Here is a 19,188-nt window from a genome sequence, read left to right on the forward strand (position 1 = left end):
TGACAACCAGAGGTCTGCAGCAGACCTTTATGGTTGTCATTGCCAGATTGCTATGAACACCACTCTGGTGAGTGCTCACAGCACGTGTGCATTTCTGCGACACACAGGTGATCTGATCACTGCCTGTGTGTAGCAGAGGCAATCAAAGTACTGCAGCTTCTAGTCTCCCATTCAGGACTATTTAAACTTGCAAAAAGTTTTTAAAAAATGTTTTTAAAAATATTAAAAACTAAAATATATATAAAAGTTCCTTTAGAATCTGTTCAGTTTGTGACTATCAGCCATTTTCTTGTAGTTTTCTGGCTGCTGGTCTTTTTCCCCTGGTGCTGGGTTTATCTTGGGTCAGGTGATTGTATCACCCTTTATTAGCCTGCACATGTCTCCCATTCCTTGCTGGACAACAGTGTTAATCCGCTTGAGTTCTGGCTTGGAGCTTTGCTTTGCCTTCTGTGTGTTTAATTAGTTCAGTGCTGGGATCTGTGGTTCTGCTAGTCTTAGGCTACTTTCACACTAGCGTTTTTTACGCTGCGTGCGCAGTGCAAACGCATACAAAAAACACATCAAGCATTTTGCATGCGTTTGCTTATTTTTTGCGCATGCCTCTTAACCAATTTGATTCTAAAAACGCATGCGCACGTCAGCGTTCCCATAGACTGTAATGTGTTTTTTTTGCGCATTTTGTGCTCATGCGTTTTTTTGACACAGGTTGGGCGCACAGAAAATGCAACAGTGTGCGTCCGGCACGCATAGGCGCACACTGCAAAAAACCGCATGCGCACAAAAACTCAGACAAACGCTAGACAATCCGCACCCCATTGCACATGCGCATGTATGCGCACACAGCGCAGCGCAAAAATAATGCAATAACGGGTGATCAAAAGATCACATCTACACCAAAATGCTATCGATAAAAACATCAGCTCAGTGCACAAAAAAATAAGCCCTCACCCAACCCCAGATCTCAAAAAATGGAGAAGCTACAGGTCTCGGAAAATGGTGCCATTTTTTAAAAAACAAATTTTGTATTTTTTTTTCCACCACTTCAGTAAAAAAGAACTTACACATGTTTGGTGTCTGTGAACTCGTAATGACCTGGAGAATCATAATGGCAGGTCAGTTTTAGCATTTAGTGAACATGGTAAAAAAAATAAATAAATAAACAACTGTGGAATTTCTCTTTTTTATATAATTTCACAGCACTTGGATTTTTTTCCCACTTTCCAGTACACAATATGTTAAAACTGTTTCGTTCAAATGTACAACTTGTCCCGCAAAAAAACAAGCCCTCACATGGCCATATTGACCAAAAAATAAAAAAAAGTTATGGCTCTGGGAAGAAGGGGAGCAAAAAAAAACAGAGTTCAAAAACTGAAATACCTCTGGTCGTTAAGGGGTTAAAAGGTATCAACCACGTCAGAGTTTTCTTTTGTGTTTTTTTTATAATGAGATTCTGCTCTTCCTGTTCTGAAGAAAGGAAACTGGATCGCGGTAAAGTTTAGCTGCTGTTGTTGGTGATTTAGCCGTAGAGCCGACTGATTACTGCGGTGTAAGAATTTCACAAGAAAATACTGACATTTATAACCAGCGGAGATCCAGGGTGTGTAACTGGGAAATTACTACATGCATCTCACACCATCATACATTACTGGCAGAAAGTATCTCAGCCCGATCTCGGATACTCTGTGTCCTCTGAGACGTCCTCACTGCACCGACACAACTGAGAAAATGAATCGGATTTGATCGTCCCTCTGCTCCACCCTCAAACCTCCACGACCTATAACAGACAATGAGAACTTTCTACAAATCGTGATGTAACGTATGGTATAAAAGACAGAACCCGCCCTGCCTCGTTCACTGTGACCGAAGACGTGATGCCGTACGGGTTTGATGCGTCCGTTAAAATGGATGAGGGAAAGATCAGTGGCTCGTTTTCGCTTTGGCCAGGAGGCCTTTCTTTTGCCGTAAATCTGAAATATTCAATTCGAAGATTGACCCGAAGATCGTTACTGCTGGAGTGTTGCCTTTGGGTTTCATTTGGTGAGCGCCGCAGCTATTTAATGTTCAATCTTTCCGTCGATTGTTGCCGATCGCTTAGTCTTCGGTCGTACCATTTTTCTCTTGGCTACCACTAAATCGTATGATTTACATCAGGCTGCAGCGCTGTTAACCAATTTACACGTTTTTTTTTTCGTTTTTACTGGTTTGTACGTCAGCGCCTGGCCAAGTGAAGCTTTGCTAACAAGTGTAACAACCTCTACTGCGCACCATGCTATATCTCGTGTTCCAGGAGTAAGACCCGGAGACGTCACTGCAAGATTCACAGGTAATGTCGTTACGCACGCATCGTCATGTACGTCGTGACGATCCTCTGCAGAGCAACTGGAATATATCAATGGAGCCTGAAATTCTGGTGCCCTGGACAATCATCGGGATTGAAGCACCATAGGCATCAGGAGGCAGCTCTGCAGAGTGACCGAATCGCTCGTGAAAATTCGGTAAAACAAGGAATACGTGAACGTGCGTGTATCGAATGCGATGCGTTGGAAATCTCTGAATCTTCTACGGTGCCGACCGCAGATATAGCATTAACCGAATGCTTGATGGCGAGAATCTACGGGAGTCGGCAAAATTCAGAATGCGTTATCTGAAAGCGACTCACTCCATCGTCGCGGTCTCCATCATCGCGGTCTCCATCATCGCGGTCTCGGTCATCGCGGTCTCCATCACCGAAGTCTCCATCACCGTGGCCTCCGTCATCGTGGTCTCCGTCATCGCAGTCTCCGTCATCGCGGTCTCCATCACCGAAGTCTCCATCACCGCGGTCTCCATCACCGCTGTCTCGGTCATCGCGGTCTCGGTCATCGCGGTCTCCATCACCGAAGTCTCCATCACCGCGGTCTCCATCACCGCGGTCTCGGTCATCGCGGTCTCGGTCATCGCGGTCTCCATCACCGAAGTCTCCATCACCGTGGCCTCCGTCATCGTGGTCTCCGTCATCGCAGTCTCCGTCATCGCGGTCTCCATCACCGCGGTCTCCATCACCGCGGTCTCCATCACCGCGGTCTCGGTCATCGCGGTCTCGGTCATCGCGGTCTCGGTCATCGCGGTCTCGGTCATCGCGGTCTCCATCACCGAGGCCTCCATCATCGCAGTCTCCATCACCGAAGTCTCTATCACCGCGGTCTCGGTCATCGTGGTGTCGGTCATCGTGGTCTCCATCACCGTGGCCTCCATCACCGCGGCCTCCATCACCGAAGTTTCCATCACCGAGGCCTCCGTCATCGCGGTCTCCATCACCGAAGTCTCCGTCATCGCGGTCTCCATTGCCACGGTCTTCATCATCGATATCTCCATCACCGCGTTCTCCGTCATCACGTTCTCCATCATCTCTCTCCACTAATTCTTTTATTGCATTAAAATTCTTGAAATTCAAGTCTGACTTTCTTTGTGGCGGTTCATTATGATGTTTGTGAATATACCACAGGTCACAGTTAGCCACCAAAGTATGAGGTATACTGAACAGTCATGGCTTTTTATTCTAGGTCCCATCTGGAGAGTGCAGGCTCCTTCAGATCAAAGGGAAACAATGTAACACTATCAATAACTATCAATATGTGAAGCCTCCTTTGATCAAAGTAATTTATTTTTGTTGTTGTTGTTGTTATTATTATTATTTATGTATTTATTTTAGATGTATTATTTATTTAGTTGTCAGGGGCACATTTTATATTAATAGTGTTTGTATGTAATTAATTTTGTGTACAGAAAGGGGAGGGTAGAAATTTACTGAATAGATGCCTGTGAGATAGATATATAAAAGAGGGAAGTTGCCTGTATAAACACATGAAATATTAGTGCACAGACACATTACCTATAGTATAGCGAGAGGTAAGCATCCTATGTATACAGGCATCAGGTTAGTGTAGATAGTGTAGGGACCCATCTGAATGAGGTCGCCTTGTCGTGGCAGGTGGGCTCACACATTTTAGTTATGATGTGTGCCAAGAACCTCACATGTGAAGTATATGATGTACAGTTCTGATGCTGTGTAAAATTATTAAATAATCAATATTTAAATGTACAGTATAATATCATACATACAGGGGCATATATAAACTTTTTTTTTCCAAGACTTTTACATGCCACTGCAATATAATGCACCTCACATTGCCTTCCATATAATAGGAAAAGAAGGGGAAAGGATTGTGAATTAAATATAGTTTTTATTAGTATTATTTAATAATTACATTACCATCCATCTACAATCAGATGCATATTGGATCGTAGTGCGTGAGTTATTATGTTATAAACACTTCTCTGATCCACTAGGTCCCGATTAGATAAGGACTCAGAGACATCCAATATACATCTGATTGTAGAGATATGGTAACTTTTAAAATGTAATAATTAAATAATACTAATAAAAGTTACATTTTAGTTCACAATCCTTTCCCCTTCTTTTCCTTGGCTATTCCATTATTTTGTCCACATATGTGAATTTGTCTGAGAGCTGACTTTGTGCTCTTCCATATAAAAAAATGGTCCCACATTCCCTTTCACATAATTAATGCGCCCCAAATTTCCTTCCATATAAAATAATGCACATCAAGTATAATTACACCCCACATCACCTTCCATACAATATAATGCTCCACAAATTGCCTTACATATGAAACAATGGCCCCAAATAGCCATCCTCATAATATAATGAGCCCCACTTTGTCAGAGGCATTATAGTATGTGGAAGGCAATGTAGGGTGCATTATATTGTATGGAGAGCGGTATGGGGCGTATTATACTGGAGTTGCATTATACTATGTGGATGGTATTGACTTCCATACAGTAGCGTAGCTATCGAGAGGTGGTTTGCATGGGCCCCGCACTCAGAGGAGCCCACCCGGACCTACAGCTACTGCATTGAAGTCAACTATCCTCTGTGGTAGAGCAGGGAGACATGATCTCACTGCCCAACCACTCACTCTCTTGTACACGGCAAGATGATTATGAACAAGAAGTATCATTTCGAGATGCGTCAACCTATCTATCTATCTATCTATCTATCTATCTATATTCCAATATATCTAATTGACTATTAGTTTTGACTCCCGAGGAAGTTCACACTTCAAGAAAAGCAGAGAGCATGTAGCATGGAAGGTGGAAACATTAGCAATAAGACAAAGGCTGCATTGCTAAGTATAGGAGGATTTTCTATGTCAAGTGTTCGCTCACAATTAGTGTTGAGCATTCCGATACCGCAAGTATCGGATATCGGCCGATATTAGCTGTATCGGAATTCCGATACCGAGATCCGATATTTTTTCAATATCGGATATCGGAATCGGAAGTTCCCATCTTATTGGCTGCCGAAATGACGTCATCATGATGCGCGGTCTGTGCGCATCATGATGTGCCGTCAGTTCGGGCCTTCCGGGGGGTCTGTACCGGCCTGCCGGGGGGCTGTGCCGGCCTGCCGGGGGTCTGTGCGGACTGCCCTGGGTCTGTACCGGCCTACCGGGGGGCTGTGCCGGCCTGCCGGTGGTCTGTGCCGACTGTCCGGGGGTCTGTGCAGGCTGCGGGGCTCTGTACCGGCCTGCCCGGGGGTCTGTACCAGCCTGCCGGGGGGCTGTGCCGGCCTGCCGGTGGTCTGTGCCGACTGTCCGGGGGTCTGTGCAGGCATCGTCAGATGGGACTACAAGTCCCATCGGGCGATGCCTGCTACCATGACGGTGATTGACACATTATCCAATGATGGGACAGTAGTAGTCCCATTATCCGGCTAATGTTGTGAATGTAAAAAAAAAAAAAAAAATTACATACTACATACATACTACATGCTACATACATGCTACATACATACTACATACATACTACATACTACATACATGCTACATGCTACATACATGCAACATACATACTACATACATGCTACATACATGCTACATACTGCATACATACTGCATACATGCTACATACATACTACATACATGCTACATACATACTACATACATGCTACATACATACTACATACATGCTACATGCTACATACATGCTACATACATGCTACATACATGCTACATACATACTACATACATACTACATGCTACATACATACTACAAACATGCTACATACATACTACATACATACTACATGCTACATACATACTACATACATGCTACATACATACTACATACATACTACATGCTACAAACATACTACATACATGCTACATACATACTACATACATGCTACATAGATACTACAAACATACTACATACATACTACTTGCTACATACATACTACATACATGCTACATACATACTACATCCATACTACATGCTACATACATACTACATACATACTACATACATGATACATACATACTACATACATACTACATGCTACATGCATACTACATACATACTACATGCTACATACATACTACATACATAATACATACATGCTACATACATACTACATACATACTACATGCTACATACATACTACATACATGCTACATACATACTACATACATACTACATGCTACATACATACTACGTACATACTACATACATACTACATGCTACATACATACTACATACATGCTACTTACATACTACATAAATACTACATGCTACTTACATACTACATACATACTACATATATACTACATTCATGCTACATACATACTACATACATACTACATGCTATATACATACTACATACATACTACATACATACTACATACTACATACATGCTACATGCTACATACATGATACATACATACTACATACATACTACATACATACTACATACATACTACATGCTACATACCTACTACATGCTACATACATACTACATACATACTACATACATACTACATGCTACATACATACTACATACATGCTACATACATACTACATACTACATACATGCTAACATGCTACATGCTACCTACATGCTACATACATGCTACATACATAATACATACATGCAACATACATACTACATACATACTACATGCTACATACATACTACATACATACTAAATGCTACATACATACTACATGCATACTACATGCTACATACATATTATATACATGCTACATACATACTACATACATGCTACATACATACTACATACATACTACATACATGCTACATACATACTACATACATAATACATGCTACATACATACTACATACATGCTACATACATACTACATACATGCTACATACATACTACATACATACTAGATGCTACATGCATACAACATACATGCTACATACATACTACATACATGCTACATACATACTACATGCTACATACATACTACATACATGCTACATACATGCTACATACATACTACATACATGCTACATACATACTACATACATACTACATGCTACATACATACTACATACATGCTATATAAATACTACGTACATACTACATGCTACATACATACTACATACATGCTACATACATACTACATACATACTACATACATACTACATACATGCTACATACATGCTACATACATACTACATACACACTACATGCTACATACATACTACATACATGCTACATGCTACATACATGCAACATACATACTACATACATGCTACATACATACTACATACATACTACATGCTACATACATACTACATGCATGCTACATACAGACTGCATATATACTACATATATACTACATGCATGCAACATGCATACTACATGCATGCAACATACATATATACTACATATATACCACATGCATGCAACATGCAAACAACATATATACTACATATATACTACATGCATGCAACATACATACATACTACATATATACTACATGCAACATGCATACTACATATATACCACATGCATGCAACATGAATACAACATATATACTACATATATACTACATGCATGCAACATACATATATGCTACCTACAATACATTCATACAATACATACATATAGACATACAGTACATATAACATAGAGTACATACTCACCATCTCTTGTCACCTTGATCCCCGAAGCCATTGTCATCTGAGGAATAAATATTAAAATAACAAACCACCAATATACTTACCCCTGATCCGCAGAAGTCCCCGAGTGTCCCACGACGATCTTGCGTGGAGAACAGCAGCATCAGCTGATGCTACCGTCCTCTACGGGCTTCAGGAATCCAATGACGGGAGGTAGGCATCCTTCCGCACTGTATTCCTTTGCCACTTTAAAAAAAAAAGTCCCTAGTCTCACTTTATGGTAAAAGCTTCGGGGATCAAGGTGACAAGTGATGGTGAGTATGTACTCTATGTTATATATACTGTATGTCTATATGTATGTATTGTATGAATGTATTGTATGTAGTATATATGTATGTTGCATGCATGTAGTATATATGTAGTGTGTATGTAGCATGTATGTAGTATGTATGTAGCATGTATGTAGTATGTATGTTGCATGCATGTAGTATATATGTAGTATGCATGTAGTATATATGTAGTATGTATGTACCATGTATGTAGTATGTATGTAGCATGTATGTAGTATGTATGTAGCATGTAGTATGTATGTAACATGTATGTAGCATGTATGTAGTATGTATGTAGCATGTAGTATGTATGTAGTATGTATGTAGCAAGTATGTATGTAGCATGTAGTATGTATGTAGTATGTATGTAGCATGTATGTAGTATGTATGTAGCATGTATGTAGTATGTATGTAGCATGTAATATGTATGTAGCATGTATGTAGTATGTATGTAGCATGTAGTATGTATGTAGTATGTATGTATGTAGCATGTATGTAGTATGTAGCATGTAGTATGCATGTAGTATGTATGTAGCATGTATGTAGTATGTATGTAGCATGTAGTATGTATGTAGTATGTATGTACCATGTATGTAGTATGAATGTAGCATATATGTAGTATGTATGTAGCATGTAGTATGTATGTAGTATGTATGTAGCATGTATGTAGTATGTATGTAGCATGTATGTAGTATGTATGTAGCATGTAGTATGTATGTAGCATGTATGTAGTATGTATGTAGCATGTAGCATGTATGTAGTATGTATGTAGCATGTTTGTAGTATGTATGTAGCATGTATGTAGTATGTATGTAGCATGTAGTATGTATGTAGCATGTATGTAGCATGTATGTAGCATGTATGTAGCATGTATGTAGTATGTATGTAGCATGTATGTAGTATGTATGTAGCATGTAGTATGTATGTAGTATGTATGTAGCATGTATGTAGTATGTATGTAGCATGTAGTATGTATGTAGCATGCATGTAGCATGTAGTATGTATGTAGCATGTATGTAGTATGTATGTAGTATGTATGTAGTATGTATGTAGCATGTAGTATGTATGTAGTATGTATTTAGCATGTATGTAGTATGTATGTAGCATGTATGTAGTATGTATGTAGCATGTAGTATGTATGTAGTATGTATGTAGCATGTATGTAGTATGTAAGTAGCATGTAGTATGTATGTAGCATGTATGTAGTATGTATGTAGCATGTAGTATGTATGTAGTATGTATGTAGCATGTATGTAGTATGTATGTAGCATGTATGTAGTATGTATGTAGCATGTAGTATGTATGTAGTATGTATGTAGCATGTATGTAGTATGTATGTAGTATGTATGTAGCATGTATGTAGTATGTATGTAGCATGTATGTAGTATGTATGTTGCATGTATGTAGTATGTATGTAGCATGTAGTATGTATGTAGTATGTATGTAGTATGTATGTAGCATGTATGTAGTATGTATGTAGCATGTATGTAGTATGTATGTAGCATGTTGAATGTATGTAGTATGTATGTAGCATGTATGTAGTATGTATGTAGCATGTATGCAGTATGTATGTAGCATGCATTATGTATGTAGTATGTATGTAGCATGTATGTAGTATGTATGTAGCATGTAGTATGTATGTAGTATGCATGTAGCATGTATGTAGTATGTATGTAGCATGTATGTAGTATGTACACTCACTGGCCACTTTATTAGGTACACCTGTCCAACTGTGTGTTAAGACTTAATTTCTAATCAGCCAATCACATGGCGGCAACTCAGTGCATTTAGGCATGTAGACATGGTCAAGACAATCTCCTGCAGTTCAAACCGAGCATCAGTATGGGGAAGAAAGGTGATTTGAGTGCCTTTGAACGTGGCATGATTGTTGGTGCCAGAAGGGCTGGTCTGAGAATTTCAGAAACTGCTGATCTACTGGGATTTTCACGCACAACCATCTCTAGGGTTTACAGAGAATGGTCCGAAAAAGAAAAAAAATCCAGTGAGCGGCAGTTCTGTGGCCGGAAATGCCATGTTGATGCCAGAGGTCAGAGGAGAATGGGCAGACTGGTTCGAGCTGATAGAAAGGCAACAGTGACTCAAATTGCCACCCGTTACAACCAAGGTAGGCAGAAGAGCATCTCTGAACGCACAGTGCGTCGAACTTTGAGGCAGATGGGCTACAGCAGCAGAAGACCACACCGGGTACCACTCCTCTCAGCTAAGAACAGGAAACTGAGGCTACAATTTGCACAAGCTCATCGAAATTGGACAGTAGAAGATTGGAAAAACGTTGCCTGGTCTGATGAGTCTCGATTTCTGCTGCGACATTCGGATGGTAGGGTCAGAATTTGGCGTAAACAACATGAAAGCATGGATCCATCCTGCCTTGTATCAACGGTTCAGGCTGGTGGTGGTGGTGTCATGGTGTGGGGAATTTTTTCTTGGCACTCTTTGGGCCCCTTGGTACCAATTGAGCATCGTTGCAAGGCCACAGCCTACCTGAGTATTGTTGCTGACCATGTCCATCCCTTTATGACCACAATGTACCCAACATCTGATGGCTACTTTCAGCAGGATAATGCGCCATGTCATAAAGCTCGAATCATCTCAGATTGGTTTCTTGAACATGACAATGAGTTCACTGTACTCAAATGGCCTCCTCAGTCACCAGATCTCAATCCAATAGAGCATCTTTGGGATGTGGTGGAACGGGAGATTCGCATCAGGGATGTGCAGCCAACAAATCTGCGCCAACTGTGTGATGCCATCATGTCAATATGGTCCAAAATCTCTGAGGAATGCTTCCAGCACCTTGTTGAATCTCTGCCACGAAGAATTGAGGCAGTTCTGAAGGCAAAAGGGGGTCCAACCCCTTACTAGCATGGTGTACCTAATAAAGTGGCCAGTGAGTGTATGTAGCATGTAGTATGTATGTAGTATGCATGTAGCATGAATGTAGTATGTATGTAGCATGTATGTAGTATGTATGTAGCTAGCATGTAGTATGTATGTAGTATGAATGTAGCATGTATGTAGTATGTATGTAGCATGTAGTATGTATGTAGTATGTATTTAGCATGTATGTACTATGTATGTAGCATGTAGTATGTATGTAGTATGTATGTAGTATGTATGTAGCACGTAGTATGTATGTAGCGTGTATGTAGTATGTATGTAGCATGTATGTAGTATGTATGTAGCATGAATGTAGTATATATGTAGCATATAGTATGTTTGTAGTATGTATGTAGCATGTATGTAGTATGTATGTAGCATGTAGTATGTATGTAATATGTATGTTGCATGTATGCAGCATGTAGCATGTATGTAGTATGTATGTAGCATGTATGTAGTATGTATGTAGCATGTATGCAGTATGTATGTAGCATGTATGTAGTATGTATGTAGCATGTAGTATGTATGTAATATGTATGTTGCATGTATGCAGCATGTAGCATGTATGTAGTATGTATGTAGCATGTATGTAGTATGTATGTAGCATGTATGCAGTATGTATGTAGCATGTATTATGTATGTAGTATGTATGTAGCATGTATGTAGTATGTATGTAGCATGTAGTATGTATGTAGTATGCATGTAGCATGTATGTAGTATGTATGTAGCATGTATGTAGTATGTATGTAGCATGTAGTATGTATGTAGTATGCATGTAGCATGAATGTAGTATGTATGTAGCATGTATGTAGTATGTATGTAGCTAGCATGTAGTATGTATGTAGTATGTATGTAGCATGTATGTAGTATGTATGTAGTATGTATGTAGTATGTATGTAGTATGTATTTAGCAAGTATGTAGCATGTAGTATGTATGTAGTATGTATGTAGTATGTATGTAGCATGTAGTATGTATGTAGTATGTATGTAGCATGTATGTAGTATGTATGTAGCATGTATGTAGTATGTATGTAGCATGTAGTATGTATGTAGCATGTATGTAGTATGTATGTAGCATGTAGTATGTATGTAATATGTATGTAGCATGTATGTAGTATGTATGTAGCATGTATGTAGTATGTATGTAGCATGTAGTATGTATGTAGTATGTATGTAGCATGTATTTAGCATGTAGTATGTATGTAGCATGTATGTAGTATGTATGTAGCATGTAGTATGTATGTATCATGTATGTAGTATGTATGTAGCATGTATGTAGCATGTATGTAGCATGTAGTATGTATGTATCATGTATGTAGTATGTATGTAGCATGTAGTATGTATGTAGTATGTATGTAGCATGTATGTAGTATGTATGTAGCATATATGTAGTATGTATGTAGCATGTAGTATGTATGTAGCATGTATGTAGTATGTATGTAGTATGTATGTAGCATGTATGTAGTATGTATGTAGCATGTATGTAGTATGTATGTTGCATGTATGTAGTATGTATGTAGCATGTAGTATGTATGTATTATGTATGTAGTATGTATGTAGCATGTATGTAGTATGTATGTAGCATGTATGTAGTATGTATGTAGCATGTTGTATGTATGTAGTATGTATGTAGCATGTATGTAGTATGTATGTAGCATGTATGCAGTATGTATGTAGGATGTATTATGTATGTAGTATGTATGTAGCATGTATGTAGTATGTATGTAGCATGTAGTATGTATGTAGTATGCATGTAGCATGTATGTAGTATGTATGTAGCATGTATGTAGTATGTATGTAGCATGTAGTATGTATGTAGTATGCATGTAGCATGAATGTAGTATGTATGTAGCATGTGTGTAGTATGTATGTAGCTAGCATGTAGTATGTATGTAGTATGTATGTAGCATGTATGTAGTATGTATGTAGCTAGCATGTAGTATGTATGTAGTATGTATGTAGCATGTTTGTAGTATGTATGTAGCATGTAGTATGTATGTAGTATGTATGTAGTATGTATTTAGCATGTATGTAGTATGTATGTAGCATGTAGTATGTATGTAGTATGTATGTAGCATGTAGTACGTATGTAGTATGTATGTAGCATGTATGTAGTATGTATGTAGCATGTATGTAGTATGTATGTAGCATGTAGTATGTATGTAGCATGTATGTAATATGTATGTAGCATGTAGTATGTATGTAGTATGTATGTAGCATGTATGTAGTATGTATGTAGCATGTATGTAGTATGTATGTAGCATGTAGTATGTATGTAGTATGTTTGTAGCATGTATTTAGCATGTAGTATGTATGTAACATGTATGTAGTATGTATGTAGCATGTAGCATGTATGTAGTATGTATGTAGCATGTAGTATGTATGTAGTATGTATGTAGCATGTATGTAGTATGTATGTAGCATGTAGTATGTATGTAGTATGTATGTAGCATGTATGTAGCATGTAGTATGTATGTAGCATGTATGTAGTATGTATGTAGCATGTAGTATGAATGTAGTATGTATGTAGCATGTATGTAGTATGTATGTAGCATGTATGTAGTATGTATGTAGCATGTAGTATGTATGTAGCATGTATGTAGTATGTATGTAGCATGTAGCATGTATGTAGTATGTATGTAGCATGTTTGTAGTATGTATGTAGCATGTATGTAGTATGTATGTAGCATGTAGTATGTATGTAGCATGTATGTAGCATGTATGTAGCATGTATGTAGTATGTATGTAGCATGTATGTAGTATGTATGTAGCATGTAGTATGTATGTAGTATGTATGTAGCATGTATGTAGTATGTATGTAGCATGTAGTATGTATGTAGCATGTAGTATGTATGTAGCATGTATGTAGCATGTATGTAGTATGTATGTAGTATGTATGTAGTATGTATGTAGCATGTAGTATGTATGTAGTATGTATTTAGCATGTATGTAGTATGTATGTAGCATGTATGTAGTATGTATGTAGCATGTAGTATGTATGTAGCATGTATGTAGTATGTAAGTAGCATGTAGTATGTATGTAGCATGTATGTAGTATGTATGTAGCATGTAGTATGTATGTAGTATGTATGTAGCATGTATGTAGTATGTATGTAGCATGTATGTAGTATGTATGTAGCATGTATGTAGTATGTATGTTGCATGTATGTAGTATGTATGTAGCATGTAGTATGTATGTAGTATGTATGTAGCATGTATGTAGTATGTATGTAGTATGTATGTAGCATGTATGTAGTATGTATGTAGCATGTATGTAGTATGTATGTTGCATGTATGTAGTATGTATGTAGCATGTAGTATGTATGTAGTATGTATGTAGTATGTATGTAGCATGTATGTAGTATGTATGTAGCATGTATGTAGTATGTATGTAGCATGTTGAATGTATGTAGTATGTATGTAGCATGTATGTAGTATGTATGTAGCATGTATGCAGTATGTATGTAGCATGCATTATGTATGTAGTATGTATGTAGCATGTATGTAGTATGTATGTAGCATGTAGTATGTATGTAGTATGCATGTAGCATGTATGTAGTATGTATGTAGCATGTATGTAGTATGTACACTCACTGGCCACTTTATTAGGTACACCTGTCCAACTGTGTGTTAAGACTTAATTTCTAATCAGCCAATCACATGGCGGCAACTCAGTGCATTTAGGCATGTAGACATGGTCAAGACAATCTCCTGCAGTTCAAACCGAGCATCAGTATGGGGAAGAAAGGTGATTTGAGTGCCTTTGAACGTGGCATGATTGTTGGTGCCAGAAGGGCTGGTCTGAGAATTTCAGAAACTGCTGATCTACTGGGATTTTCACGCACAACCATCTCTAGGGTTTACAGAGAATGGTCCGAAAAAGAAAAAAAATCCAGTGAGCGGCAGTTCTGTGGCCGGAAATGCCATGTTGATGCCAGAGGTCAGAGGAGAATGGGCAGACTGGTTCGAGCTGATAGAAAGGCAACAGTGACTCAAATTGCCACCCGTTACAACCAAGGTAGGCAGAAGAGCATCTCTGAACGCACAGTGCGTCGAACTTTGAGGCAGATGGGCTACAGCAGCAGAAGACCACACCGGGTACCACTCCTCTCAGCTAAGAACAGGAAACTGAGGCTACAATTTGCATAAGCTCATCGAAATTGGACAGTAGAAGATTGGAAAAACGTTGCCTGGTCTGATGAGTCTCGATTTCTGCTGCGACATTCGGATGGTAGGGTCAGAATTTGGCGTAAACAACATGAAAGCATGGATCCATCCTGCCTTGTATCAACGGTTCAGGCTGGTGGTGGTGGTGTCATGGTGTGGGGAATTTTTTCTTGGCACTCTTTGGGCCCCTTGGTACCAATTGAGCATCGTTGCAACGCCACAGCCTACCTGAGTATTGTTGCTGACCATGTCCATCCCTTTATGACCACAATGTACCCAACATCTGATGGCTACTTTCAGCAGGATAATGCGCCATGTCATAAAGCTCGAATCATCTCAGATTGGTTTCTTGAACATGACAATGAGTTCACTGTACTCAAATGGCCTCCTCAGTCACCAGATCTCAATCCAATAGAGCATCTTTGGGATGTGGTGGAACGGGAGATTCGCATCAGGGATGTGCAGCCGACAAATCTGCGCCAACTGTGTGATGCCATCATGTCAATATGGTCCAAAATCTCTGAGGAATGCTTCCAGCACCTTGTTGAATCTCTGCCACGAAGAATTGAGGCAGTTCTGAAGGCAAAAGGGGGTCCAACCCCTTACTAGCATGGTGTACCTAATAAAGTGGCCAGTGAGTGTATGTAGCATGTAGTATGTATGTAGTATGCATGTAGCATGAATGTAGTATGTATGTAGCATGTATGTAGTATGTATGTAGCTAGCATGTAGTATGTATGTAGTATGAATGTAGCATGTATGTAGCATGTAGTATGTATGTAGTATGTATTTAGCATGTATGTACTATGTATGTAGCATGTAGTATGTATGTAGTATGTATGTAGTATGTATGTAGCACGTAGTATGTATGTAGCGTGTATGTAGTATGTATGTAGCATGTATGTAGTATGTATGTAGCATGAATGTAGTATATATGTAGCATATAGTATGTTTGTAGTATGTATGTAGCATGTATGTAGTATGTATGTAGCATGTAGTATGTATGTAATATGTATGTTGCATGTATGCAGCATGTAGCATGTATGTAGTATGTATGTAGCATGTATGTAGTATGTATGTAGCATGTATGTAGTATGTATGTAGCATGTAGTATGTATGTAGTATGCATGTAGCATGTATGTAGTATGTATGTAGCATGTATGTAGTATGTATGTAGCATGTAGTATGTATGTAGTATGCATGTAGCATGAATGTAGTATGTATGTAGCATGTATGTAGTATGTATGTAGCTAGCATGTAGTATGTATGTAGTATGTATGTAGCATGTATGTAGTATGTATGTAGCATGTAGTATGTATGTAGTATGAATGTAGTATGTATTTAGCAAGTATGTAGCATGTAGTATGTATGTAGTATGTATGTAGTATGTATGTAGCATGTAGTATGTATGTAGTATGTATGTAGCATGTATGTAGCATGTATGTAGCATGTATGTAGTATGTATGTAGCATGTAGTATGTATGTAGCATGTATGTAGTATGTATGTAGCATGTAGTATGTATGTAATATGTATGTAGCATGTATGTAGTATGTATGTAGCATGTATGTAGTATGTATGTAGCATGTAGTATGTATGTAGTATGTATGTAGCATGTATTTAGCATGTAGTATGTATGTAGCATGTATGTAGTATGTATGTAGCATGTAGTATGTATGTATCATGTATGTAGTATGTATGTAGCATGTATGTAGCATGTAGTATGTATGTATCATGTATGTAGTATGTATGTAGCATGTAGTATGTATGTAGTATGTATGTAGCATGTATGTAGTATGTATGTAGCATATATGTAGTATGTATGTAGCATGTAGTATGTATGTAGTATGTATGTAGCATGTATGTAGTATGTATGTAGTATGTATGTAGCATGTATGTAGTATGTATGTAGCATGTATGTAGTATGTATGTTGCATGTATGTAGTATGTATGTAGCATGTAGTATGTATGTATGTAGCATGTATGTAGTATGTATTTAGCATGTATGTAGTATGTATGTAGCATGTTGTATGTATGTAGTATGTATGTAGCATGTATGTAGTATGTATGTAGCATGTATGCAGTATGTATGTAGCATGTATTATGTATGTAGTATGTATGTAGCATGTATGTAGTATGTATGTAGCATGTAGTATGTATGTAGTATGCATGTAGCATGTACGTAGTATGTATGTAGCATGTATGTAGTATGTATGTAGCATGTAGTATGTATGTAGTATGCATGTAGCATGAATGTAGTATGTATGTAGCATGTGTGTAGTATGTATGTAGCTAGCATGTAGTATGTATGTAGTATGTATGTAGCATGTATGTAGTATGTATGTAGCTAGCATGTAGTATGTATGTAGTATGTATGTAGCATGTTTGTAGTATGTATGTAGCATGTAGTATGTATGTAGTATGTATGTAGTATGTATTTAGCATGTATGTAGTATGTATGTAGCATGTAGTATGTATGTAGTATGTATGTAGCATGTAGTATGTATGTAGTATGTATGTAGCATGTATGTAGTATGTATGTAGCATGTATGTAGTATGTATGTAGCATGTAGTATGTATGTAGTATGTATGTAGCATGTATGTAGTATGTATGTAGCATGTATTATGTATGTAGTATGTATGTAGCATGTATGTAGTATGTATGTAGCATGTATGTAGTATGTATGTAGCACGTAGTATGTATGTAGTATGTATGTAGCATGTATGTAGTATGTATGTAGCATGTATGTAGTATGTATGTAGCATGTAGTATGTATGTAGTATGTATGTAGCATGTAGTATGTAGTATGTATGTAGCATGTATTATGTATGTAGTATGTATGTAGCATGTATGTAGTATGTATGTAGCACGTAGTATGTATGTAGTATGTATGTAGCATGTAGTATGTATGTAGTATGTATGTAGCATGTATGTAGTATGTATGTAGCATGTATGTAGTATGTATGTAGCATGTAGTATGTATGTAGTATGTATGTAGCATGTATGTAGTATGTATGTAGCATGTATTATGTATGTAGTATGTATGTAGCATGTATGTAGTATGTATGTAGCACGTAGTATGTATGTAGTATGCATGTAGCATGTATGTAGTATGTATGTAGCATGTATGTAGTATGTATGTAGCATGTAGTATGCATGTAGCATGAATGTAGTATGTATGTAGCATGTATGTAGTATGTATGTAGCTAGCATGTAGTATGTATGTAGTATGTATGTAGCATGTATGTAGTATGTATGTAGCATGTGGTATGTATGTAGTATGTATGTAGTATGTATTTAGCTTGTATGTAGTATGTATGTAGCATGTAGTATGTATGTAGTATGTATGTAGCATGTAGTATGTATGTAGTATGTATGTAGCATGTATGTAGTATGTATGTAGCATGTATGTAGTATGTATGTAGCATGTAGTATGTATGTAGCATGTATGTAGTATGTATGTAGCATGTAGTATGTATGTAGTATGTATGTAGCATGTATGTAGTATGTATGTAGCATGTATGTAGTATGTATGTAGCATGTAGTATGTATGTAGTATGTATGTAGCATGTATTTAGCATGTAGTATGTATGTAGCATGTAGTATGTATGTAGTATGTATGTAGCATGTATGTAGTATGTATGTAGCATGTAGTATGTATGTAGTATGTTTGTAGTATGTATGTATCATGTATGTAGTATGTATGTAGCATGTATGTAGTATGTTTGTAGCATGTAGTATGTATGTAGTATGCATGTAGCATGTATGTAGTATGTATGTAGCATGTATGTAGTATGTATG

The 19,188-nt window shown here is 37.8% G+C and overlaps 1 protein-coding gene across 1 annotated transcript; it reads left to right on the forward strand.

Moving 5' to 3' along the window:
• Nucleotides 1–1,079: 1,079 nt before the first annotated feature.
• Nucleotides 1,080–3,938, forward strand: LOC141056307 (uncharacterized). Its single transcript, XM_073553044.1, has 2 exons — nucleotides 1,080–2,037; nucleotides 2,214–3,938. Exon 2 carries the CDS (start codon nucleotides 2,594–2,596, stop codon nucleotides 3,398–3,400), a length of 807 nt encoding a protein of 268 aa, XP_073409145.1. The 5' UTR covers nucleotides 1,080–2,037; nucleotides 2,214–2,593; the 3' UTR covers nucleotides 3,401–3,938.
• Nucleotides 3,939–19,188: the final 15,250 nt, after the last annotated feature.

Source organism: Dendrobates tinctorius, unplaced genomic scaffold, assembly GCF_039654945.1.
Source record: "Dendrobates tinctorius isolate UK_male_01 unplaced genomic scaffold, ASM3965494v1 ptg000196l, whole genome shotgun sequence".
Lineage (NCBI taxonomy): Eukaryota > Metazoa > Chordata > Amphibia > Anura > Dendrobatidae > Dendrobates > Dendrobates tinctorius.